The sequence below is a fragment of the Mercenaria mercenaria genome, chromosome 4 (assembly GCF_021730395.1).
Source record: "Mercenaria mercenaria strain notata chromosome 4, MADL_Memer_1, whole genome shotgun sequence".
NCBI classification, from domain to species: domain Eukaryota; kingdom Metazoa; phylum Mollusca; class Bivalvia; order Venerida; family Veneridae; genus Mercenaria; species Mercenaria mercenaria.
In genome coordinates this window covers 38,024,071-38,051,502 of record NC_069364.1, presented here as the reverse complement: position 1 = coordinate 38,051,502, position 27,432 = coordinate 38,024,071, and the positions used below count along the sequence as shown (strand labels likewise).

Below are 27,432 nucleotides of genomic sequence, written 5' to 3'. Positions count from 1 at the left end.
ATGCTGATTTCAAGACAATATTTTGAATTATTTAACTGCTAAATAACAGGTCAAACTTTTTAATATCATATTTTATCTTTAGAAAGACAATTATGCTGCCGTTATATATACTGTTATATACTTAATAAATTTACTCACAGGTTGCCTGTTATTCATAAAATGATTTTTATTTCTGTATGCTGAGTCCAGGCTTTACTCTACATTATCTGGATAAATGATGTTACGCCATTATTTCTGATTTCTCAAATACACAGAAATACCTTAAATTTTAAAATCCAAGAATTCATGCCCCTGTGTACTATCCTTTAAGGCTGAAAGCATCAAAGCCAATGCCAACATAATAAATGATTTGTAGAGAATTCAGCAGACTGACAAAGCTGTAAGAAAGAAGAACCTACCGTCAGCACCAACTTGAATGAGGCCACAGTATTCCTCCTGTTCTGGGTTAACTATCCTCATAGGTCTCACAATCTTGCCCTGTAGTATCCCTATATCTTCTGCCAACTCCTGATCAATGATATAACAAATATGTAGTCGTAATTAGAGACCTATTTATGTGTATCAAAAATAAGTAATGCAAACTGAACAAAGTATTAAAATACCGGTAGTCTACAGCTGTCAGATCATTAAATTTTGTGCAGTTCTGTCATTTTACCACTAGTGAAGTGTTTGGAAAATGTTATTATAGAATCTGATTTAACTTTGATTTTTCAAGATTCTCAATAACAGACAGAGGAAATTCTGCAAGCAAGTGATGCTTGATTTTAGTTACACTAACTTTTCAACTTTCCTAAATGTCCTAAGGAAAAGTATAATCACTATAATTTTGATGACATTTGGAGAAAGCTGTTGTACTGAGGAAATTTCCTAACTTTCAAATTCATTTTATGGTATATCATTTCATAGAACAACATCTCTTTCTTAATGGTCAGAAATACATTTTTCTCATGAGACATTTTACCATGTTACATGATGCTGTTGAGCCCTCACTGCCCCTTTTCTATCAGAATAACAAAGTAAATTATAAACCCAGCTGTAACATACATTTTTAAGCTTTCAGCTATCTGTAAGTCGATATTCTTTTCCTGAAAATACAGTAGTTACCTCATTTACTGGGACAGTTCCAGTGGGGAGTTTTTTGATGTTTTCAGCACTAAGTTTGGCACTTTTCCTGGTCAGGGTATATTCCACTTCATCCCCTAGTTCCAGATCATTAGTAGAGCCCTCAAAAGCACTGAAAAACAGAATCATCACTAATATATACAGTCGAAACTCGGTATCTCGAATTTTAAGGGACTATGCTTTGCAGTTCGAAATAACCAAAATTCGAGTTATGAGGAGGGACGGATGTGAACTAAATGATAAAAAAGTTGGTTCAAACACTTTTTTAATCTCCTGCTATCGGGCACACTATGAATATAATATACCTTGCAATAAATCTTTCATAATGTAAAACAAAATCATTATAAATTTAAAGTATTTTATTTCTATGTGCACATAATCAGAAATACACAGTATATACATACATGTACGTCAGATATTTCCGGCATATGCGCAAGAGTCATCGTAAAAACGTCACACATCAACATTCAAATATACAGTCTCATCGCGATTACCTCTAATTAATCCATGTTAAAGATCCCAACTGTTCAAACTAAGTAATTCATTAGTTTAAATTAAAAGCTTTTTTCATAAGGTCTCAAAAAACAAATGACCGCTGAATAAAGAAATCTAATGATTACAGCAAACAATTATCATTACCGCATGTGACATCATCCCACTTTGATAATCGCCTCACCTTTGATATGTAGGCATTACAGCTTACTGATTAGGCAATAAACATGGACATGTGTTATAGAACAACCACATTCACAATGACATGTGTAAAACTTTGTCGCATAATTTGTTTTTCACTTCGACTTACTGAGTTAACAAAGCACTTGAATTTTATTGACGGGACTGAAAATCCCTTTCGACACATCCGGAGTCTCGGTAAGTCAAATTTTGACGTAACCGGAGTTGAATTACATATATAAAGAAGGAAATTTGACGGGACTTGATAATTTCTTCGACTTAAGCGGAATTTCGAGGTAAGCGAGTTTGAGATACCGAGTTTCGACTGTATTTACATGATGTGGTTACTGCTGAAAATTCTTGCTTCAAAATATGTTGTATTGACAAAAGGCAATCATTCTGTCAAGTTAGACAATGGTAGGCCAAAACACTAGTAGCTATGGAGCTGAAACCTTTTTCAGTCTCAAGGTCACTGTGAACATGACCTTGATCTACTGACCCAAAAAGAATAAGGTACATCCATTCACAACAGGCAATCATCCCATGAAGTTTGACGAACATAAGCCAAAGTGTTCTTTAGTTATTTATCAGAAACAGTTTTCAGTCACACAGCCACTGTGACTTTTACCTGTGACCTTCTGACCCCACAAAACAACAGGGTCATTCAATTACCACAGGAATAATCTTATAAAGTTGTACTAGTGCGAGATCAAGCATTCTCTGCTTACTGACCTGAAACCAAATTGTCTACTGACCAACAGCCAGACAACAACAAACAGACCAACTGACAATATAATACCCCATCTTAAACAAAGGGGGCATTAAACTTACAGGAAACTGGGATGCCATCAAAGATGCCAATGAATGGGTGAAACAATAGGTATACCTAATTTCTGAATAGTCAAGTTGAAATTTATGCAAAACTAGAGCTTTCAGTAAAAGCAATTAATACCTTAAGAAGCTGCTTTGATACCAGAAAAATAAAATGTTGTGATCAAGACTTTTGACCTTCAAATGTGACCTTGACCATAGATCTAACACTCTACGTTGTAAAATCTGAAAGTTGTCTTGAAGGGGTTAACAACAAATAGCAGTTGTATGAAAATCCTTCCAGTGGTTAAAAAGATATGGAGAAGACATGAATTAAAGCTATTTGATCTTTGATCTCCAAAAGTGACCTTGACCTTGAACATAGTGACCAAGATCATATGTTCTGCAAGTTGTCTTGTTGACGTTAGCAGTCGATGCTAGTTTTATAAAAATCTTCCAAGCAGCTTAAAGATATGGAGCAGACAAAACTTTAAGCTATTTGACAATTGACCTCAAAGACTTTGAACTTGGACCAAGAGACCTGGCTTGTATACTCTGCATGTAGTCTTTATAAGTGTAATAACTGACGCCATAAAAAGCTTCCAAGTGATAGGAAGACTTAAGTTTAGCTCTCAAAGTGTATGAAGCGAAGCTATTGGCCTTTCACTTCCAAGTATGACCCTGACCTTGGACCTAGTGATCTTGATTGTGCAACCTGCACATAGCCTTGATGTGGTTAACAACTGATGCTTGTTTTATGAAAATATTCCCAGCCATTATTAAGAATTTGAGAGTACACTATGGGCGGACAGACAGAAAGACAAACAGACATGCGTGACTCCAATATAGACCAATATACTCTGTATCTGGAGGTATATGTGAGATTGTTATAATGAGGCAAAGTCCAATTTCTCAGCAAATCAAAAACCAACACCTTATTCACTTCACCCCTCTCAATTGAGCCGCACCATGAGAAAACCAACATAGTGCATTTGCGACCAGCATGGATCCAGACCAGACTGCGCAGTCAGGATCCATGCTGTTCGCTTTCAAAGCCTATTGGAACTAGAGAAACAATTAGCCAACAGCACAGCTTGGATCCTGACCAGACTGCGCAGGCTGGTCTGGATCCATGCTGGTCGCAAACGCACTATGTTGGTTTTCTCATGGCGCGGCTCAATTTATCATTAATACCTAAAGTGGAAAAAGACTTCCTTGTCATGGTCTACATTCTCAATGAAGCCATAGTTGTCCTTCAGTGTTGCTATAAATCCTTGACATCTACCCGTCAGATTACGTAGCACCAATCGTACGTTCACAGCCATACGTACTGGACCTCCAGGTCTCCTCTGCTCTCCAATGTTGAAATCCACTTTATCACCAAATCTGTGAAAAAAAAAACGTTACAACTATCAGAAACATTTTGGAAAGTTTATAAGAAATCTGCAAAATTTCTAAATAAATTCCTATGAAATTTGAGTGATGCATGTCAAAGCCTTCTGAACTTACATGTACCCAGAGAAAAGCATTTTCACTGCTATAGGCCACTGCGGCTTTTGACCAAATAAACCTAGAAACAATTAGTGTCATCTAAGGCTAATATTATAATATCGTATGATGCAACAAGCTTAAGCATTCTCAAGTATTCATGTCCTAGCCTACTGATCCCCAAAACAATGTGGGTCATTGGTCGTCTTCTGATTATGTCATAAAAATCTGGTGTTTGTAAGCCTAAGAAGTCTTCAATAAGTCAAGAAAAATTTTCAGTCACTGTGAAGATTACCTTATGTGTGTTGTTACTGACCCCCAAAACTGTAGGAATATGCTACTGACCTCAGGCAATCATCTTTTGATAATTACAGACGGCTGTAGGCTGCAAGTTTTCAATCAGAGACAATTTTAGACTAAAGGTCACTATGACCTTTGTCTTTGACATACTGAGCCTTAAATTATTAGGGCTCATCTACTGGCAACCATCCAATTAAGTGTGAATGCTCTATGTTCAACATTTTCGACTGGTTGAAAACAAAAATACAGCAATACTGGAAATCCAGTTTTCAAGAACTGAGATTGTGTACTTCTTTTTCAGACTGGAATGATACCCTACCTATGGTGGGTAAAACAACTGCACATTACCTAGGTATGTTCCTTAGATCAGTAACATCCTTGATATAGTAGACAATTTTGTGTATAGCACCATCCATGTCAAATATAATACTGCCTGTGTCCTCCTTACCATTCTTGTCTGAAATTCAAATCAAACTTTTACATAAATATATATAAATTATAAAATATATATTTATATAATTACAGGCAAGCTTGCAGAAATGTGGACAAAAATGCAAAAACAGATAATCCTTTAAACTGATAACCATCTAATGATGATAAATTGCTGTTAATCTCTGCCATTTTAATTGTACTGGAAGTGCTATTATCTTTTTGATCTGACTTTAAATCTTATATTTTCTATCAATATTTCTCCTATTAAAGATATCCAGGTCCAGGCACTGGAATTTTACGATTGAGTTTCCCATCTAAGAGGCCAATACTAGGAGAGAAGACTTCATGTGTATCAGTGCTACACAATGAGCATGTTAAGAAACCAGACTGTATATTTGCAAAGATCTAGGCTAAGTTATCCGCACAGGGGGGCTTTCTCTCATTCTGTTCCTCTGGTCAGATCGCTCTGCGTCTGTACAAGTTGATGATAAATGGTGCCCTGTGTGACTGCCTTTGTATGTAAAGTGTCTTTGAACATGCTTATCATGAAAAGGGCACTGTATAAATCTGGTATTATATAATACATTTCCAAATTAAATTTGGTATTATTTTAGGCTGTATTATCTTTAATCGATTCTCAACAATAATATTCACATACTTGGGCTTTTGGTGTTACAAGGTTCCTTCTCTATTGTACCAATATATTTCTCTGGTTTCACTACAACTGAACCAATAGAACCCTTTGGTATGCCTCTAATTCTACATGCTACTTGTCTGCTGGGGGTCGTGGGGTCCTGAAATGAAGGAAAATGCAAATTTATAAATCCTGATTAAACTGGTCAAGTCCTACAAAGCATAAGAACAAGTGACTGGTTATTTTCGCCAGAACAAATTTATGGAAGTTGTTGTTATTGTCTAGCTGTTCACAGGTAACTTATACAATCAGACAGTTGCACCATGGTTCATTTATCACTGAGAATATCTGCTTTTTTGCATACTGGTCTCAAGATTGCTTGTTGTCCTTATCTAGGTATTAGGAACTCTCTGTGCCAACTCTTCAATTTACAACAAGGAATTTAAAACAAACTTATGTAGAGGAAATCACAAACATTTCCAAGACACAAAATTAACTATATCCCCAGTATTCTATCAATGCCCTACGGTAATTTCAACTGCTCAAACTCTCTTACCTCTAACAAGAACATCAGTCCAGTTATATGCTTCGCTATAAAATAACTATTCTTTCCCCTAAATTACCCGAGTAACAGTAATCTCTACTTTACGCAATAATCTGGGCTCCTATGTACGGTTTATGATCTCACTCTTTCCCTTAACCTACAACAATATCAGAGAATTCTACTTTATCCATGAATTTAGACTCAACAATTTATTGCTAGATCTCACTCTTTCCTTTCCCCTAACCTACCACAATATCAGAGAATTCTATTTTATCAAGGAATTTAGACTCAACAATTTATTGTCTAGATCTCACTCTTTCCTTTCTCCTAACCTAACACAGTATCAGAGAATTCTACTTTATCCAGGAATTTGGACTCAACAATTTATTGTCTAGATCTCACTCTTTCCTTTCTCCTAACCTAACACAGTATCAGAGAATTCTACTTTATCCTGGAATTTGGACTCCAATTTATTGTCTAGATCTCAATGTTTCCCCTAAGCTACCACAGTATCAGAGAATTCTACTTTATCCAGGAATTTGGACTCAACAATTCATTGTCTAGATCTCACTCTTTCCTTTCTCCTAACCTACCACAGTATCAGAGAATTCTACTTTATCCAGGAATTTAGACTCAACAATTTATTGTCTAGATCTCACTCTTTCCTTTCTCCTAACCTAACACAGTATCAGAGAATTCTACTTTATCCAGGAATTTGGACTCAACAATTTATTGTCTAGATCTCACTCTTTCCTTTCTCCTAACCTAACACAGTATCAGAGAATTCTACTTTATCCTGGAATTTGGACTCCAATTTATTGTCTAGATCTCAATGTTTCCCCTAAGCTACCACAGTATCAGAGAATTCTACTTTATCCAGGAATTTGGACTCAACAATTTATTGTCTAGATCTCACTCTCGCCTAACCTACCACAATATCAGAGAATTCTACTTTATCCGGGAATTTGGACTCCAATTTATTGTCTCGGTCTCACTCTTTCCCTCAACTTCCCTTGTGAACAGAAAATTCTACTTTATCCAGGAATTTGGCCTCTTGTTTCAGCTCTGATTTAAAGTGTAGGATGTCATTGTTTTCCATATCTTACCTGGGTTACAGTAAATTCTACTTCATCCTGGCATTTGGACTCTGATTTGGAGTCTAGGATCTCACTAAAGTGGAAAAACATTCGAGCATCACGCTCTGCACACTGTATAAATCCATAACCCTCCTTCAGACTTACAATTGTTCCCTGTAACAAATATATAATTCACATGGTAATCTTTATAACATGTTTTTCAGTGAATTATTAAAATATTAGTCTAGAGTGAAATATATCTGGTATTTTCACAGTGAAAAATATCAATTATATTTTTCACTGGTAAGAAATTATAAAATGGGTAAATTTAGTCAAAACATAAAATAAACTAGAAATGTGTCACCGACACAGATGCTCCCGCAACATGAGAAAGGTCACAGGCATGGTACTGCTCACAAACTAAAAGAAAGACCATTGGCCCTATTTATTTACAAAACAAATATTGTAGGAAAATCAGAAAATTTAGTATTCTGTATATGTAGTGAAAATTGGCTAAGTTCAACCAAGGACTGTGACCTTGACCTTTGAGCTAGTGAAATGGTTGTTGCGCATGACACATCGTCTATCCATTCGAATCATTTGTGTCATTATTTTGAAATTGGACCGTGCATGTCAAAGTTATGGACCGGACACAAGACCACATTATCAGTATTTATGTAGTGAAAACTGGCAAGTTCAACCAAGGACTGTGACCTTGACCTTTGAGCTAGTGAAATGGTTTTGCGCACAACAAATCGTCTATCAATGCTTATCATTTGTGTGAAATTATTCTGAAATCAGACCATGTATGTCAAAGTTATGGCCCGGACACTTCAACCTTACACTGAAACAAACAAATATCCTCAAGATAAACAACAGCATAAAGAGTAGGTAATTTAAGCAATTGTTTCCCTACAAGGCTTTATACAATCTAGTTACTGCCTGTTATAAATGCTTCTGGCATGAAGTTTTTACAAAGGTAAATTAATCCGGTAATTTGAAACATAAGGAATATCATGGGATTCTTGGTTCAAACCTCTTCAGTTAATATTCATTACCAAGAATATTCTCATACTGTATAATCATTAATTTTCTTAGATGGGGGAGAAATAAAATCTCAATGAACAAATAAAAAGCCCATGAATTCATATCTTCTAAAATAGCCATTTTCACCAAAACCACAAAATATGCCTAGGAAATTAAATGATTTCAGAGTTTATTATGTTAACTAACATACAGAACTACTTTCATGATTCCTGGCCAGTACTAAAAGAGGAGTACTTACAGTTTCTCTTCTCTCAGTTGTTTTGTCGAAAGTTTCACTGAGCAATTTAATCCTGGTAGCTCTCTGTAGTTTATCTCGGCGATCTGTAGCGATACTGAACTCTACCACATCTCCCTGCAACAGTGTATACTCCCCGTCCTGATCCTTGTCCCCGTATGGTATGTCTGTATGTCTGTATAACATTTGTACAATCATTATCTTACTCTTTTCTATAACACAAGAGGGTTATGATGTCCCTAGATCACTCAGCTTAGTTTCAGAGAATTAACAGGCTAGAGTGTGTACAGCTTTGGAAGACAAGCATAAAATGCTCAAGATGTCAAAAGTTCCAGATGTGGTTCATGAGAAGAAACAGTTTACAGGTATTTCTGTATTTAACTCTAGTGGCCCCTAAAAGGGGCCTTAGCGCCCCAATTTGAACAAAACTTGAGAGGACTTTATAATGATGCTACAGGCCAATTTTGATTAAGATCCATCAAGTGGTTCATGAGAAGAAGTTGTTCAAAGGTACCCTGGTGGTCAATAAAAGGGACTAGGTGGCCCCACTAGAGCAAGTTTAGGAGTGGACATTACAAAGATGCTACAAACCAAGTTTGATGAAGACCTAATAAGCGGTTCATGAGAAGAAGTAATTGAAGGTTTTTCAATTTTAACTGTGACATCTGAAAAAAGTGTGCACAGATTGATGGCGGACAGACAATGGACGGTTAGCGACCACTATAGCTCACTTCAAGCACTTTGTGCTTCGGATGAGCTAACAAAGTGGTAGTCAAACACATTCCACAAAAGGGAAAATCACGACTTGCTATTTTTCATATTTTGAATCTATCTAACTGATATGTCTTTATTTTTTAATGTAAGTTCTTATTATAAAGATATTTCTGCCACACACATTACAATCCCAAATCTAATAACCAGGTTTTCAAACTTCTCTAGCTTGAGGACTCCCCTCCTGGTCAATTTTCTCAATTTCAATTTCAAAAATGTTTGGCAAAAATCTGGAAGCAAGTTGCTACAAATGATTGGCCCAAACTAACATCATGCTAAAATTATACTTTCTTATTGACTGAAGATGTACACATACCCTTTTGGAGTATCATACTGAATTCTGCCTCCCAGTGGATCACTTGCTCTCTTATTTGACTTCAATGTTTTTACAATCTTTCCTTTCTTGGTTTCTATCGAGATATCTTCAAATATCACAGTTCCAGAAGGCAATGGTATAATGTTCACTGCCACCTCCTTACCCTGAAACAATTATATTTCTAATGTTAAATGTTATCAATGAATGCCAGTTTGTAAATAAGAAGTTATACTTTAATAGCAGTTAACAAGTATTATAATATGGAAGGAGGAAAGCAAGGTTCGACAGTCTTGTCATTAACGGAATTTAACCGATACCAGCTTACATACAAAAACAACCAAATATTGTTTAGTTAAAAAGGGGGAATAATTTCAATAAAAAAGCAAAATAGAGTTATGGAACCTGTGCACTGCAAGTCAGTTCATCACAATGAATAAATGTGTGAAGTTTCAAGCCATTCCCAAAAGTGGCTACTGAGATACCAGCTTACATACAAAAACTCAGCCAAACTGGGACAAAGATGCTGATGCTGACGAATGGATGAGTCTAATAGCTCTACCTATTTTTCATAAAGTTATGCTAAAAATATGGTGGGTGACTTGACCTTTGAGCCATCAACCCCAAAATCAACACGGATTTTCCGCTACTGATACTTTGTAATTGAGTCAAGTTTGAAAGCCATAACTGTTATTCTTTATTTTTTACAGTCTGAAAACCATTTTCAGTTCTCCTATTATTGTGTCCTTGACCTTACACCTATTCACCCTCAAAACAATAGGGATCCTCCTCAAGTGGTACTTAGTCATCTTCTAAAGTTTGAAAGCTGCAGCAGTTAGACTTTGTGACTTAGAACCAACAATTAAAAAAAAATAAAAAATTAAGTTGAGACCTGTGACCATTAGTGATACTTCACTGTATCAAGTATGAATTAATCTAATGTGCTTGTCTCTGTTAAAACACTCTTACGCTAGAATGACGTCACGTTAATGTGCGGTGACGTCAAAGTTCTGTTGCGACAAGGAAGGAGCGCTTCTATATTTTATCTTCTGTTTTAGATTAAGGGCATATTAGAATCAAAATGATTTATAGCAAAACCGTGTTTTAACACTATACACTCGGAGGTAATACGTCGTACAAATAATTTCACGCGGGCTGTAAAATTATTACGCCCGACGTATAACAGCCCATCGTGCATAAATAGTGTTAAAACACTCTTTTGCTATAAATTATTTCTTAAATGAAAGTTACAGCTTTACACTTCATGACTTAAAAAGAGTCCAGAATCCACTTACCGATTATAGTATCATTCTGAAAAGCGAACTCAGATGTTGTTTAGACTGATGAAAATTCTTCAACACTAGTATACTTACATTTCTGGTCTGTATCTCAAACTCTATATCATCTCCTAGCAACAGTTCATTAATGTTGCCCATGTATTCACTGTAGTGAAAGAAGATCTCCTTAACAACATCTGCACGCTCAATAAAACCAAACGAGTCCTTCATAGAACATACAACACCCTGGTACTTCATAAGTTTCGGTTCAACAAGTTCCAACTTCCTAGCATGCAAGTTACCGTTCCTAAAAGCAGGTTAAAAACTCATATTTACTTTATATTATTACATATAAATTAGGGGTGTAACGATACGCTAGTCTCACGATACAATACATATCGTGATACAGATGCAATGATACGGTACATATCGCGATACACAATGAGCATTCATGTGACAAAATGAAAAAGAAACAAGTAGCTGCATTCAATAAACGCTTGATGCCCCTGGTGGCATCCTTGTCGATACAAAGCAAGCTAAGTCCAAAATGAGGTCAAGTTCAAGGTCAAGGTCAATCTGAGGTCATGTGATGTCTGAAGATGAGGAATGGTCATAGGATACATCTGCATTAGTATCAAGTCATTCTAGTTAGGGGTATTGATGTTAGACGAAACGGTCACATTTGGTTAACCTCGTACGGACGGACAAACAAATGAACAGACAATTTATCAACCTTCCTAGTATGGAATTTAGACCTTAAATCTGTCAATTTAAGACTCAGTTGTATAAATAAGTATGAGTCCTAGTATTATCAATTAATTCATACAAGATTTTAAGTAATTTTTTTTTCAACATCAACTTGCCTTGAGTAGCAAAATTTGCAAGTTCTGTGCAAAGATAGACCTCTATCTTACCAAATATGTGTAAATTGTCAGAAGTCATAAATTTAAAGTAAACATGGAACAACTGCAGTCTGAATTACATAATGTTTCAGAAACAAGAATACATGATGTCAACATTACATGACACATGCCCCCTAACAATTCTTGAAGGAAAAACTGTCCACAATAGTGCAAAACACTAGAAACTAGAGATGCTTTTGAGAAAAGCGCATGTCTCCCACAACTGCCCCTATGAAAAATGTCTAGTGTCTCTAGATGGTTTAGATGAGTGGATCCAATTAGATGGTCTGGACGAGTGGATCCAATCAGTAATTCAAGGGCCACAAATCAAAAAAGCCTGGGCGGATTTGGCTAGTTATCGAACTTGGCTAAGGTCTTATGGCCAAACACATTTTGTTCAAGTTTGGTGAAGTTCGGATGAGAAATGTTCGACTTAGAGAGCGGACAAGTGTAAAAAGGCAGATTTTTCAGTAATTCAAGGGCCGTAACTCCAAAATGCCTGGACCGATTTGGCTAGTTATCGAACTTGGCCGAGGTCTCATGGTCAAACACATTTTGTTCAAGTTTGGTGAAGATTGGATGAGAAATGTTTGAATTAGAGTGCGGACAAGAGTAAAAAGGCCGATTTTTGGTAATTCAAGGGTCATAACTCCAAGACGCCTGGACCGATTTGGCTAGTTATCGAACTTGGCTGAGGTCTCATGGTCAAACACATTTTGTTCAAGTTTGGTGAAAATCGGATGAGAAATGTTCGACTTAGAGTGCGGACAAGCTTTGTGACAGACAGACAGACAGACACACACACACAGACTGGAGTAAATCAATATGTCTCCCACACCACTGTGTGGTGGGAGACATAAATATAATCGGACATGAAAGTCTCAAAAATATGTCCATTTTATGTTGAAGACGTAAAGCAAGTTTCGATTCAGTTGGATGGAATCTGTAGGAGTTGAGTACACAGTGTTAAGATATAACTGTAATACTTTCAGAGTCTCAAAAGGGACGGATGGATAGACAGTTCAAACACTACATGCCTTCCAGGTGTTTGGCACTGGATGCATAAAAATCTTTTCCTTAAAATGTAAATTTTTGACCCCAGTGCAGATGTGTCTGAAAATTTCTAGGTTTTAAGGTGCCAAGCATACCTTTTATCTGTTGCAATGAAGAATGTGACTTGATCGCCAGGTTTGATCTGTGTACTTCCAGTGCTATCAACTATATCATCCAATCCATACGGTAGGAAAAACCATTCCCCATTGTGCTCATATGTTACACGTCCCAGGCCATCTGTTGAGCCTACTGTGGAACCCTGTGTCATTTTTAAAAATAAGATTACCAGAAGTTCAATAAACTGACTGAACTGTATGTGTTGTTCCCTAATTCAATACAGATATATCCACTTCAGCCAGTGCTAGAAGGCATGAAAGATGCATGTTCCATTACATCTAACGCAACATGGGCTATCACATCAGGTTTTGCCCATGCTTCCAAAGGATTCTCTTGCAACTTTCATTTGCTAAATAATTCAACATGTAAGAAAAAGTACTTATTTTATATCTCCGAACAGGATGGGTTTTTCTCAGTAAGATATTAATGGTTAATGTCATCTTTTACCAGTACAGGTAGCTTTGTGTCTTATATAAGGTAAATGCCCATTTTACCAACACATGTTGCTTCATATCTCTGTGTAAGGTAAATGCAATTTTTTGATAGCACAAGCAGTTTTTGTACTTTTGTGCCAGACAAATGCCATTTTTCAACAGCACAAGTAGCTTTGTATGTTTCAATGAGGTAAAAGCCATTTTCCCCAGTCCAAGGTCTTTGAATGTTTGTATAAAGTAAATACCATTTTTCAGCATTACAAAGTAGCTTTGGATGTCTGTTTAATGTAATTGCCATTTTTTACCATTAAATGTAGCTTTGTATAACGTAAATGCCATTTTTTACCAGCACAGATACCTTCAAATGTTTGCGCAGTGTTTTCCCTTGGAAATTTTGATAGAAGGTCATAAAAACCCTTCATGTTTGGCTGTAGGAGTCATTTTCAATTTCAAGGGGTCATTTCTGTAACTTGTTAAAAATGAATACATAATAACTTCTAACATTACTATCACAACCTTGTCTTTACAATTTCGGCTTTTTTCACACTTATTTTTAAACAGACTACAGTTTTAACCCTTTGCGTGCATCTGTGTGACTGACGGAAGTTTGATGACGAATAAGTGAAGTGTTGCAAACTCCTGGTGTGCAAACTTTTTTGTTCAATGTTTGCAGATTCCGTTTCAGTTTGTTCGAGAACGAGGCAGTGACAGGGTTTCCTCGCGTGCAGAAGACAGAAAACATGTCATCTTTTGTTGTTGAGCCCTTTTTGTTGAATGGTTTACTGTATAAAGTGAAATGTGTTGGCTAATTTGATTAACATCTGTGTTTTATATATGTATTATTTTTGCTATTTAAACTCATTCTGGAAAAAATGTATATCATTCTACTTACTGGTTATACATTTACCCTTTATAAACCAAAACCTATCTTGGGTATTTGAAATGTGTAATGCACAAAAAGCTGAATCCATCCTTATAAAACACTTTTGTACTAATGTTTAACTTAAAACGTTAGGCCTATTTTGGCCCAAGTCGTTCAAATGAGGACCTTGACCTTTTGATCTTGCTTCTAATCAAGTTTACTGAATAATCTATTCAGTAGTTTTATTAAAAGTCATTTAAAGCTTTTTCCTATTTTTTCTGCGACAGCCCAAACTATATCAGCAAACTGGAGAATGGTCCAACCAAGGGTGCTGCATATCATGTTTGGTCCATAAAGTGATTTGTATTAAGTTGTTTAATGGTTTTGCTTTTTTAGTTCTTGTGGCCCTAACCTGCAGTCCAGTACAATTGAGAAAGGTCCATCCAAAGATGAAACAGACCAAGTTTAGCAAAGATCTTTCATGCGGCTCACGAGAAGAACTTGTTTAACATTTCTCTATATTTAGCTCTGAAAACCCCTAAAACAAAATTTGTCTTTGATCAAATTATGAAATAATCAACATTTGTCTTCACAATAAAATCAGTATTACGAAACTTTTCCTCTGTATCTAAAAGAGCTGGATATCAAATATTATATTGTGAGATTATTCTAATTTTCCTCTTGCAACTGTCAAACTTACATTTTTAGGCTTAGCTGGTTTTGCCTCCTGTACTACACTGCCAATGTATCGTTCTTGACTGAATACTTCACACGAAACAAGACTTGCATCTACTTTCACCATATGACATGCAACTGGACGTCCACTACGGCGATCATACGACATCTGAAACTCGACTGCATCTGTAAAGTCATTAAATCATATGTATTCTATATATACATTACTTGTTGCAAAGACCTTTAAACAAGTAGGCCATGATAGCTTTAGAGGCTGAATCACTGATCAAATTTCATAGCTGGCTTGAAAATTTTGGTGAAGGGACACGTGGAAAATATCTGTCAAATCATTATTTTTCTGCTAAAGTCTAGCTGGACACAGAAACCGATGAATGGATAGTCTAGCTAAAAACAAAAATGAATATAACTTTATGATCTGTCTTTTTCTCCGTAACTGTTTCAGCTGACATGTCATCAGGTGTAAAGGCACAGGAAAATAATCCTACCTATAAAATTAGTCATATGTTCTACATGTAAAGCTGTCATTGGTTTACTGCTCGTTTAACTGACATCCCTTTACCCAAAAGTTTAACTGGCATATTATACTATCAGAATAATTGTGTGTTAATTAGTCTGCATTTAAGATGTGTCGCTTCCACAATTAAGGGTTGGTGGAAACAGTAAGGGATGTCAAATATACAACTCCTGAAGGCACATGCGACAATAATCTAGCAAGAACCCTGGGTTTACTTTTACCACATGCAAAATCATTTGTCATATAAACAGAATTACTTACCTCCAATCTTCAGTGTATCAACATCTCCTTGAAATTCACTGTAGTGAAAAAACAATCTCGCCTCTCGATCACAGCACTGTACAAATCCATAGGAGTGCTGAAATTTACCAACATTCAAAAATTTTACCTTAAAAGAACTTTCATTTTATTACGATTTATCCGGTCTTGAAAATGAAAACATATTGAAGCTAGTAAATACTTGTCTAAACACAAGACAATATCATGTCAGTAGGTCACGATTAAGGCTATTCAAGATGGATATTGAAATCTGTATCTAAAATTATACAGGTGGTCCAAATCTCTTTGCTGTAGCTTCAAAAACAAGAAAGGTCAGTGGGTCAGGGTTAAGATTATAAAAGATGAGTATTGAAATCTGTATCAAAGTATACAAGTGGTCAAAATTTCTATACTGTACCTTCAAAAACAAGTAAGAAGGTCAGTAGGTAAAGATTAAGACTTGTCACAGAAATGATGAAGTTTTTCCTTTTGGTTGCCATGGCAACCAGAGTTCTGTACAGAATTCCATTCTTTGAATAATTTATAAAGAAAACCATCAAAGGAACATCCTTGTGAAGTTTCATTAAAATTGGCCTGGTGGTTTAGGAGATGTTGTTTAAAGGAAAGTGTTGACAGATGACAGATAACGCACAACAGGCAATCACTGACCACAATAGCTCAACTTGGACTACTTCGTGCTCCATGCATGTCAAAGTGATCTATCATGTGGTTCATAAGAAGAAATCAATTAAAAGTTTTTTTCTATTCATTGGCAATCATTTTCTATTTTTCCTGTAACAAATCAAAAACTTACCAGGAGTTTCTCAATAAGACCGGTCTCCCTGACAACCTGGTTGTTGTTCTGAGTTGTTGGTGACGATGACAACACAGAGTTGATCAGGTTTGGACCCCGCTGATACGATACAATGGCCGGATCCTGTACTGCTGGCGGCTGGAAATTCTGCAATGAATAAAATTTCAGATTCAATGCCTCCCCTCACATTTTTACAAGCTCTTGCAATTACAAAATGTACATGTCATTTGTGCAAAATTCACTTGCATCATAAAACAATTTCAAAATGTACATGTATTATACTTCCCCTGTTGCCTGCTCCTAAGCTTACTAAATACTGGTAGTTCAAGAATTCTCTATAAGTTTTTAAACAAGTTATAAGGCAATCATTGTTTGCCACTGCCTATTCTGTAACTGTTAAACACCACCTTATATCACTGGATCAGTAGATTACATGTAGCCCTATTTTAGCATACCTTCCACTGAGGACTGCTCACTTTGCGACTAACAGTTGACATTGTGTTTCTTATTGTGTGTGTAGTTGTGTGTGTGCATTCGCTTTTTTATCAGTAGTTTTCTTGTCCTCAGATGCTGAATGTGTGCACTGGGTTGGTGAGGGCGTTCCTGTAGTTAAATGTATCTTCAGTTTCCAAGATATGTCCTTCTTTATGAAGTTCTTCTAACAGGTTTGTAGCTTATTTCAAACCATACGCTAAAAATAAAAACAAGAGGGCCATGATGACAGTATAATGCTCATCTGAATACACCAGTTTTTGATAAATCACAGTAACACACCACTAGGCCACCTGGTCCAATTTGGCCTGAATCAAACTTGACCCAGATCTTATTATTTCACATTACATGGGTGAATGTAATCTAAAATGAAAACCTGCAAATGAAGCTGGGGGTCCAGAGGGCTCTTGAAAACAGCAACTTTGAAAGGCTTAAACCACTATCTCTGATGATGAAAATGAATATGTATGATCTTGTAATAAAATATGCCATGAAGATTCAAATATACAAATGGATGTTATTCAATCAAACTTTTCATGTCAACTAAATGACTTGTTCACTTTAAACATTCAAATATATACAAAGTGTTAACATAACACTTAACAAGAGCTGTCCGTAAGACAGCCAATGCTTGACTATTCGAACTGCTGTCCCAGAAGCAGGAATATTACTCTAAATGTAAAATATCAATAGAGTTTCAAACCAATATCTGCATCAGTTTTGGAGATAGTACGTTGCATGCAAAACTTTAACCAGGATATTCGAAGTCCAAAAGGGACAGTGATACTTATGGGACTTGATGCTATCACCTAGTTTTATAACCCCAAAGACACATGTGAACTTTCAATTCAATATCTGGGACTGGGAGACAGTAACTCACACAAGCAAAACTTTAACCAGGATTTTACAAGTCCAAATGGGGGCATAATTTGCCCAAAATACAAGTCAGAGTTATTTGACTTGACCCAGTGAGGTTGGAACTTGACCTAGAAAAAGAAAAAGTAAGTCTCAAAGCTGTATGCCTTTAATTAATAGCTATATGTACTTGTATAGGATTTTCTTAGTCCAAAAGGAGGCATAATTTTGCCAAAATGCATCTCAGAGTTATGGGACTTGATGCTATCACCTAGTTTTATAACCCTGAAGAAATAATATGTGAAGTTTCAATTCAATATCTGCATTACTTTTGGAGAGTAACTTGCATGTAAAACTTTAACCAGGATTTTCAATGTTTCAAAAGGGGGCATAATTTGGCCAAAATACATGTCAGAGTAATGGGACATCACCTAGTGAGGCTGGTAATTGACCTAGAAAAAGAAACAAGAGCTGTCTGTTGACAGCGCACTTGACTATTCGAAGCATTGATAGAAGTATAGGGTCAAAATATTACCCGAGATTTTCAGACAAAAAAAAGGAACTGGTAAGACAAACAATGTACCTGCATTTGTGGTTTTGCACTATAATGCAATGTGTGACCATGTTGGTAAGCAAGTGTTCAAAGTGTCAAAGCCATATATCAAACAGTTGATAGACAAAATATCGAATGGTATGCGAAACCTAACTAATAATTTTTATGTCCAGAAAAGGGCCATAACTGAGCTCAAGTCCTTGTCCTAGGTAAGTAGACTATGAAGGTAAACAAGTGGTCAAAGTTTCAAAGCCATATGACAAACAGGTTAGGCATAATATAGACTGGTACGAAAAACTTCACTGATTTCAAAGTCCAACAAGAGCACCGCCTTGCAGGTGCTGACGCTCATCTGATTTTTTTTGTATAATAGAAATATTGTCCTACCCATGATTTTCTAAGTCTAAAAAGGGCCATCATTCTTGCAAAAAGCAGGATAGAGTTATGTTTCTTGATGTACAGTGTCCACTTATGATGGTGAAAAACTGTTGCAAGTTTTAAAGCAATAGCTTTGATAGTTTATGAGAAAAGTTGACTTAAACATAATATTCAACCAAGAAAATGATTTTTCTAAGTCCAAAAGGGGCAATAATTATTGCAAAAAGCAGGATGGAGTTATGTTGCTTGCTGTACAGGGTCAGCTTATGATGGTGAACAAGTGTTACAAGTTTCAAAGCAATAGCTTTGATAGTTTAAGAGAAAAAGTTCACCTAAACATAAAACTTAACCAAGAAATCTGATATTTTCTAAGTCCAAAAGGGGCCATAAATCTTGCAAAAAGCAGGATGGAGTTATGTTTCTTGCTGTACAGGGTCAGCCTATGATGGTGACCAAATGTTGCAAGTTTTAAAGCAATAGCTTTGATAGTTTAGGATTAAAGCTGACCTAAACATAAAACTTAACCAAGAAAACTGATTTTCTAAGTCCAAAAGGGGCAATAATTCTTGCAAAAAGCAAGATGGAGTTATGTTTCTTGATGTACAGGGTCTGCTTATGATGGTGAACAAGTATTCCAAGTTTCAAAGCAATAGCTTTGATAGTTTAGGAGAAAAATTGACCTAAACATAAAACTTAACCAAGAAATCTGATATTTTCTAAGTACAAAAGGGGCCATAAATCTTGCAAAAAGCAAGATGGAGTTATGTTTCTTGCTATACAGGGTCAGCTTATGATGGTGAACAAGTATTCCAAGTTTCAAAGCAATAGCTTTGTTAGTTTAGGAGAAAAGCTGACCTAAACATAAAACTTAACCAGGCAACGCCGACGCAGACGCCGACGCCGACGCCGACAACCGCTCAAGTGATGACAATAACTCATCATTTTTTTTCAAAAAATCAGATGAGCTAAAAAGGGCCATAATTTAGCCAAAATAGTTGACAGAGTTATGTACTCTTGCCTACAGATCGAAATCATGATGATAAACAAGTGTAAAAAGCTTCAAAGCCACATGTCAAATAGCTTTGACAAAACGTTGACTTGTATGAAAACTAAACCAATTTCCAAGTCCAAAAAGGGCCATAATTCAGCCAAAATAGTTGACAGAGTTATGTATTCTTGCCTACTGATGGAATTCAAGATGATAAACAAGTGTTTAAAGTTTCAAAGCCACATGTCACATAGTTTTGACAAAACATGGACTTGTACGAAAATTGAACCAATTTCAAAGTCAAACAAGAGCACCGCCTTGCGGGTGCTGACGCTCATCTGATTTTTTTTGTATAATAGAAATATTGTCCTACCCATGATTTTCTAAGTCTAAAAAGGGCCATCATTCTTGCAAAAAGCAGGATAGAGTTATGTTTCTTGATGTACAGTGTCCACTTATGATGGTGAAAAACTGTTGCAAGTTTTAAAGCAATAGCTTTGATAGTTTATGAGAAAAGTTGACTTAAACATAATATTCAACCAAGAAAATGATTTTTCTAAGCCCAAAAGGGGCAATAATTATTGCAAAAAGCAGGATGGAGTTATGTTGCTTGCTTTACAGGGTCAGCTTATGATGGTGAACAACAGTTGCAAGTTTTAAAGCAATAGCTTTGATGGTTTAAGAGAAAAAGTTGACCTAAACATAAAACTTAACCAAGAAATCTGATATTTTCTAAGTCCAAAAGGGGCCATCATTCTTGCAAAAAGCAGGATGGAGTTATGTTTCTTGCTGTACAGGGTCCACTTATGATGGTGAAAAACTGTTGCAAGTTTTAAAGCAATAGCTTTGATAGTTTAGGATAAAAGTTGACCTAAACATAAAATTTAACCAAGAAAACTGATTTTCTAAGTCCAAAAGGGGCAATAATTCTTGCAAAAAGCAAGATGGAGTTATGTTTCTTGATGTACAGGGTCTGCTTATGATGGTGAACAAGTATTCCAAGTTTCAAAGCAATAGCTTTGATAGTTTAGGAGAAAAGTTGACCTAAACATAAAACTTAACCAAGAAATCTGATATTTTCTAAGTACAAAAGGGGCCATAAATCTTGCAAAATGCAAGATGGAGTTATGTTTCTTGCTATACAGGGTCAGCTTATGATGGTGAACAAGTATTCCAAGTTTCAAAGCAATAGCTTTGATAGTTTAGGAGAAAAGCTGACCTAAACATAAAACTTAACCAAGCAACGCCGACGCAGACGCCGACGCCGACAACCGCTCAAGTGATGACAATAACTCATCATTTTTTTTTCAAAAAATCAGATGAGCTAAAAAGGGCCATAATTCAGCCAAAATAGTTGACAGAGTTATGTACTCTTGTCTACAGATATAAATCATGATGATGAACAATTGTGCAAACTTTCAAAGCCACATGTTAAATAGTTTTGACAAAACATGGACTTGTACACAAATTGTACCAATTTCCAAGTCCAAAAAGGGCCATAATTCTGTCAAAATAGTTGACAGAGTTATGTACTCTTACCTATAGATAGAGACTGTTATAATAAACAAGTGATAAAAGTTTCAAAGCCATATGTCAAACATTTTACACAAAATGTGAACTGGTACGAAAAACTTAACCAAGATTTCTAAGTTAAAAGGGGCCATAATTCAGATAAATTCCTTGACAGAGTCATGTACTCTTGCCTACAACTGGAAATGGTGATGGTAAACAAGTGTTGAAAGTTTCAAAGCTTTATCTCAAAAGACTTTGTCAAAAAGTGGACTGGTACGAAAAACTTAACCAAGGTGTGACGCCGATACCGTGGTGAGTAGGATAGCTCTACTTATTCTTCGAATAGTCGAGCTAAAAAATAAGTTTCAAAGATATATGCCTTTAAATGATAGCCATATGTGCTTGCATGCAAAACTTTAAGCAAGGTGTGACGCCAACGCCAGGGTGAGTAAAACAGACTATTCTTTGAAAAGTCGAGCTAAAAATAAAAGCAAATTCGAATGCTGTTTTATTTTTTCTTAATATCTCGCGTCTGAATCCGCCTTTAATAATTAAGTGTTTAAATAAATTAAAAACTTCACATTTTCATTTTTCTTGTTTCAAGTTATTGTTTGTTGGTGAGTTATATAGAGTAACGTCTCTTGTGGGGTCTGTTTCTCATACCGTACCGTGTTTTGGTGCTCAATCATCTTGGACGATTGGGATCGGCAACTCCAATCTTACTTTTAGGTCACATTTATTTTAAGCACATGAGTCACAGAAATGATGACGCTGTACGCTTAGCCCCACCACCTCTCCCCCAACCCCCAACCCCAATTTTTTAACAGATTTACATGTTTGCAAAATCAACCTCCGGCAGCACTGAAAAATAAACCGGAAAACTTTCACCCATGCATAAAAATGTTCTATCTGAAAACAATAACGGCTGACAAAGAAATGGAGATGCTAAGGTTACACAGGTCAGTGAAATATTGGATTTTTTATATATTCAAAATCATCTATGGTGCCACGTCCTACAAGGCTATCACATCCTCATAAAATATTCCTACTCAAAAGAGCTTTTATCCAAGGCTAATTTGCTATATAAAATACATTTTAACTTAACAGTAACTGACACCCATATTTTTGATACTAAAATCCTCTAGAATTTAGGATTTGGCATTGAAACCCTGTAATTATGTATTAATTCTGGGCCAGTGCAACACACATAAGATCCAATAACAAGAGCTGTCCGTAAAACAGCATGCTCAACTTTTCTGAGTGCTTGACTCTGAATTAGAGCTTTGCCAGTAAAAACTTTCGGACAAAAACTTTAACAAAAAAAAAGTTAAAAATGGGCATAACTTTGTCAAAATTCAAATCAGTCATGGCGATTGTTTTTCCTGGTGTAGACTTTGAGAGTAAATAACTATTTTAAGTTTAGAGTCAAAAGCTTTGGGAGTAACAGAGATATTTGACTTTACCATTAAAAATTAACAACAAAAAAATAAGTTAAAAGGGGGCATAACTCTGTCAAAACTCCAATCAGAGTTATGGGGACTGTTTCTCCTGGTGTAGACATTGATAGTAAGTAATATTTTAAGTTTCAAGTCAAAAGCTTTGATAGTAACAGAGATTAATTATTTTACTTTATCAAAAACTTTAACCAAAAAATTCTAAGTTAAAAAGGGGCATTACTCTGTCCAAATTCAAACCAGAGTTATGGGGATTATTTCTCCTGGTGTAGACTTTGATAGCAATTAACACAGATATTTCAAACACTTTCGTGATTAAATTTTTAGTGCATTTAGCACATGGAGGTTTAATATTTATAATTTTCTAAAGTAAATTTTAGAATATTAAATGTACATTTTCTAAATTGTATTCATATTAAATGATAATTTCTAGGTTTGAATAATTCTGCTTATTGTTGTACAAGTGAGTTGGCTAAATTAAAAGCTATAATTTGGGTCAATCTGCTTCTTTCATGTTTTAGGGTAATAGATCTATAACAACAAATATATTTAAAAAAGAAACTTCTTTGATTTACTCTGCAAAATATATGGTTTTCAAGTTTTGAAGAAAAAAGTGCCTTTCATAAAAGCAAAATCTGGCTCAGACCAACTACATCTTTTACATAGAGCCTATGAGGTGAAACATCTTGATACCCTATGTGGCGTCCACATATAGCTTTTGATTCATTTCACCGTATAATTACTTTACTTCCTCAACAAGTAAAAAAAAACCCAATGCAATCTATTTTTAAGTATTTTAATGTTGAATCAACAAATCCTTTGTTCCAGTTCATGGCAGATATTTGACAGATGAAGTCATCATACTTTTTGTCTCATGTTTTTCATTGAAGTTTCAGTATGTGATGAAGCTTGTTTAGAATTTGTTAAGCCTAATCACTGAAGAAATCTAAGTACAAATGAATTAAATAAGAAGATACGCTAGTATTCTGCTTCAATAGGAGAATTCAATAATTTTATTCACCCCTGTTGCACGGTTCTCCAGCAAAGCCGCCATTCAAGTCTTGTGTTAACGTAAAATATGTCAAGGACAGATAGTCCTGTGTGTCCACATCTGGTAATGATTATTCATCTAATGACATAACCACACAGCTATTATATAATGACATCGAATGTCAATTGTTAGGAATCTATTCTATAAGTATGCCGGTTTGGGTAGAATTATGCTACTTTATGTAGGGCTTTTTGCACGATAAACAAAATATACTGGTACCGTAAGAAAATCTCTAATCTTTTCTGCAAAGAAAAAAAGCTTCCTCTAAGCGAATAAGGCAATATGCTGCATGTGTCTCATCTATTAATTTAATTTGAATTTCTCATACCATCTTTTGTCAGTTTTCAAATTTTCTGACACCATTTTACCGAAATTTTAGATAACTTTATGTCAGCATAATATGATGACGTAATTCACAACAACAAACTGTAAAGGAAGCAGAAAACTGAAAACAAGTTTTATTACAAAATATCAAGAAGGCAGAGTTATTCAAGGTATGTCAGTTCGATTCGAGTATCCTTTTTTTTCGATTATATTCAAAGATTAAAAATGATAGAAAGGAACATGATCTTTGAGTGTTATTTTACCAATAATTTGTTGACATTTGTTTAGCATTACAATGAAAAGTGACTCATAATCATAACCTACCAACAATTTAGCGTTTCACTGTACAACAGGGTTTCCTCAGGGTAAGTTTGACTTTTCGCCAACATATTCGCCAATCAGAAAAAATTTGCGGATGTTTTAGCTATAAGTTAGTCAATGTTTCTATCACAGACACTTGGGGTCTGGAACCCCCAACCCCTCCAGCCCAAACTACTACGCACCTGTGTATATTTTTATCATCATCATCGTATATCCAGACCCAAACTGTAATCACACAAGCAATGTTAAACTTATTTGAACTAATTTGAAAATATATATAATCTCTGACTAGCTTAAAAATACACAAGATATAAATCTTCGCCAGAAATATCTCGCACACCCACCTTGAAAAATCATGTCATGTTTACTATTTTTACAACTTTCCCCAAGAATTTTGGTGTTCTTCAGTACAGTACATATTTTTCTTCAAGGTGATGTTCATGATAATACTTTATCTTCACTGCTGTCAACAAAATACGCGAGAAATATTACAATTGTGAAAAATTTTGCTCCATTTACAAAATCTTTCGACTGCGTATACTGTGGCTTCCGGCTTAGTACGATAAATAAACATCGCGTAATGAATATGGGAACCAGCTGGTTCCAGTATTCACTGCGCGAAAAATATTTACAATATGAAGCCGGCAGCCATAGCTGACGTAGTCGAAAGATTTTGTAAATGGAGCGAATTTTTTGACAATTGAAGAATTCTTCGCGTATTCTGTTGACAACACTGAAAATTCAGTACTATCATGAACATCATCTTGAAGAAAAATATGAACTGTACTGAAGAACACCAAAATTCTTGGGGAAAGTTGTTAAAATAGTAAACATGACATGATTTTTCAAGGTGGGTGTGCGAGATATTTCTGGCGAAGATTTATATCTTGTGTATTTTTAAGCTAGTGAGAGATTATATATATTTTCAAATTAGTTCAAATAAGTTTAACATTGCTTGTGTGATTATAGTTTGGGTCTGGATACGATGATGATGATAAAAATATACACGTGTGCGTAGTAGTTTGGGCTGGAGGGGTTGGGGGTTCCAGACCCCAAGTGTCTGTGGTTTCTATGTGCTAATCCATTTTTATATAATTTTAATACTTACTATTTTTATGTTCTATAAATTTGTTATATTTGTTTAATTTTAATATGTCTTAAAATTATTATATTAGCTATATTAATAAATACTATTATTTTTATGTTTTCATTAATTTTCTTTATTATAATTACTAATTTGTCTTGTGTATACTTTAAACCTTTCATATAGAAATTACTTGTTTTAATCATAGAGGTTAATATAGAGATGGAGTGCGGACGAAAGCACTTCAAAGGTTCACTGTGTGGCACTGCGGCTTTGTTATCCTGTGATAAGTACCTGTTAATCAGTGGCAATTCGGTATTAATCACATATCATGTTGCTCCTTACGGATATCGATAGAGACCAGATAAACAGCCGGAATAGTCTGATACTGGATTCGGGATGTTCCGATATTTTCCGTTTAGTAAACTACCTGACACTTCTAATATACATTCTGACGTCGTTTTGTAAATGCTGACACTTTGGCAATTAGCGTTGACGAAATACACACATTTTACATGTTATCCACGGTCCTGCAATGTTAATTGCTTTACATCGAAATTGTTCTTGTTTGGAAGACTTTATTATAAGTGTTAGTTATGGCAATAATGATTACAGAAAATGAAGATTTTGAAGGGATTTTCTTTTCTGATGAATTAATTCAAGAAACAGGGACATGGAGTTATTCTGACAATGACTGGCCATAATGTGCTTGTGAATAGCCGAACAATAGGGAAATGATTAATTGCGAACATGTAAAATGCGAATTCAAATAATGGCACTATTTGTGTGCCAATTTGATAGCTGAACCTATACCGGAGCCGGTCCCGGGATATTTCTGAATGTAAAGACAGGAAATTTCACTTTGTTATAAATGAGGTTATAACGTAACATTACTGATATACAAATTCAATTTTAGCAGAAAGTTTATTATGTATATATAGTATGGAGCATACAGGAATATTATAACATCTCTTGTTTTGTCGATATGCTTGTACATAAGGCAAATGAGTGAAATACAAGGCACATATTTTCAAAACATGAAAAGAAAGACAGAAAAAAACATATGCATCTTTACAGGCACTGATCTCCAGATTGTGGGACAAAAATGGAGAAAAAAAAACATTCCAACTTAACACTGAGATTTCACACCAGCTTCAGATCTGTGAATAATTAAATAATCAAATAAATAAATAGATAGATAAATACACGATAAAGGGGATTGATAACTGAATAACTACTTAAATAAATAACATTTAATATTGTTATTTGAACAACTTATATAAACTTGAAATCAAGACCAATTACGTAAAATATGCAGTCTGAAAACATGGACATCATTTAAAATACTCACAATTGCTCACGTTTTTAATACCCAGTATATGAAAATTTGATACCTTGACTTGAATTTAACATGTCTAGATGTTTTAGGAAATTTTAGGAAATTTAAAAGAATTTAGTTTAAAATGACTACATAGAAGACTGTATGCACTTACTTTACTGTGTAGTAGTAGTATTCAGTCTACCGATGAATCCCCCGCAGTGCGCATTGTTTGTGTTAATTAGTTTCAAAATATGACACATGCGCATATGTCACCCACAAATTCAGTTTTGTTGAAATTTTGATGCATCTGCTAATTTACGATAAAACCGGGGTGCTGCACAGTGTGTTCAAAGGGTTATGTTAATTACATGTGAAATAATGATAATTAGGTGTCTGTGGTAATATCTCTCGAAAGATTCTGAGAGGAGCTCAGCAAGGAACTGCATGTGGTATAATAAAAAATTAGCACCGATTATCTCGTCCGCACTCCATCTCTGTATTACTTCCATGTTTTAATCTATTTAATTTAACCTCTATAATATCTTACGCAACATATATATGTTTAAACATGCTTAAAGCACATTATTATGTTTTCCTTTTTAGCTGCTTTATCATTGTTAATCTCTGTTTTATATATGTTTGTCGGAAAATAGCTCATGAGCTAATGTTAACTTGTTATATTGTATCCGACGTAAAATAAAGCTTTGTAGTTTCCCCAAAATTGGAGC

At 35.3% G+C, this 27,432-nt stretch overlaps 2 protein-coding genes across 2 annotated transcripts in view; one reads left to right on the top strand and one right to left on the bottom strand.

The window, feature by feature from the left end:
- Positions 1 to 23,780, bottom strand: part of LOC123551476 (cold shock domain-containing protein E1-like) — a 30,943-nt gene extending 7,163 nt beyond the window's left edge. Inside the window, exons 1-15 of the mRNA XM_045340446.2 lie at positions 23,625 to 23,780; positions 16,827 to 17,062; positions 16,372 to 16,518; positions 15,561 to 15,657; positions 14,790 to 14,950; positions 12,772 to 12,935; positions 10,818 to 11,028; positions 9,448 to 9,611; positions 8,364 to 8,535; positions 7,109 to 7,252; positions 5,483 to 5,618; positions 4,741 to 4,849; positions 3,799 to 3,990; positions 1,105 to 1,234; positions 399 to 507 (exon numbers count right to left, since the gene is read on the bottom strand). Coding sequence (XP_045196381.2) covers positions 399 to 507; positions 1,105 to 1,234; positions 3,799 to 3,990; positions 4,741 to 4,849; positions 5,483 to 5,618; positions 7,109 to 7,252; positions 8,364 to 8,535; positions 9,448 to 9,611; positions 10,818 to 11,028; positions 12,772 to 12,935; positions 14,790 to 14,950; positions 15,561 to 15,657; positions 16,372 to 16,518; positions 16,827 to 16,868 — 1,978 coding nt within the window. The 5' untranslated portion in view covers positions 16,869 to 17,062; positions 23,625 to 23,780. The remainder of the gene's footprint in view (positions 1 to 398; positions 508 to 1,104; positions 1,235 to 3,798; positions 3,991 to 4,740; positions 4,850 to 5,482; positions 5,619 to 7,108; positions 7,253 to 8,363; positions 8,536 to 9,447; positions 9,612 to 10,817; positions 11,029 to 12,771; positions 12,936 to 14,789; positions 14,951 to 15,560; positions 15,658 to 16,371; positions 16,519 to 16,826; positions 17,063 to 23,624) is intronic.
- Positions 23,781 to 24,004: 224 nt separating this feature from the next.
- Positions 24,005 to 27,432, top strand: part of LOC123551478 (charged multivesicular body protein 2a-like) — a 29,152-nt gene continuing 25,724 nt past the window's right edge. The window contains exon 1 of the mRNA XM_045340449.2: positions 24,005 to 24,148. The gene's annotated coding sequence lies outside the window, so the exon portion shown is untranslated. The remainder of the gene's footprint in view (positions 24,149 to 27,432) is intronic.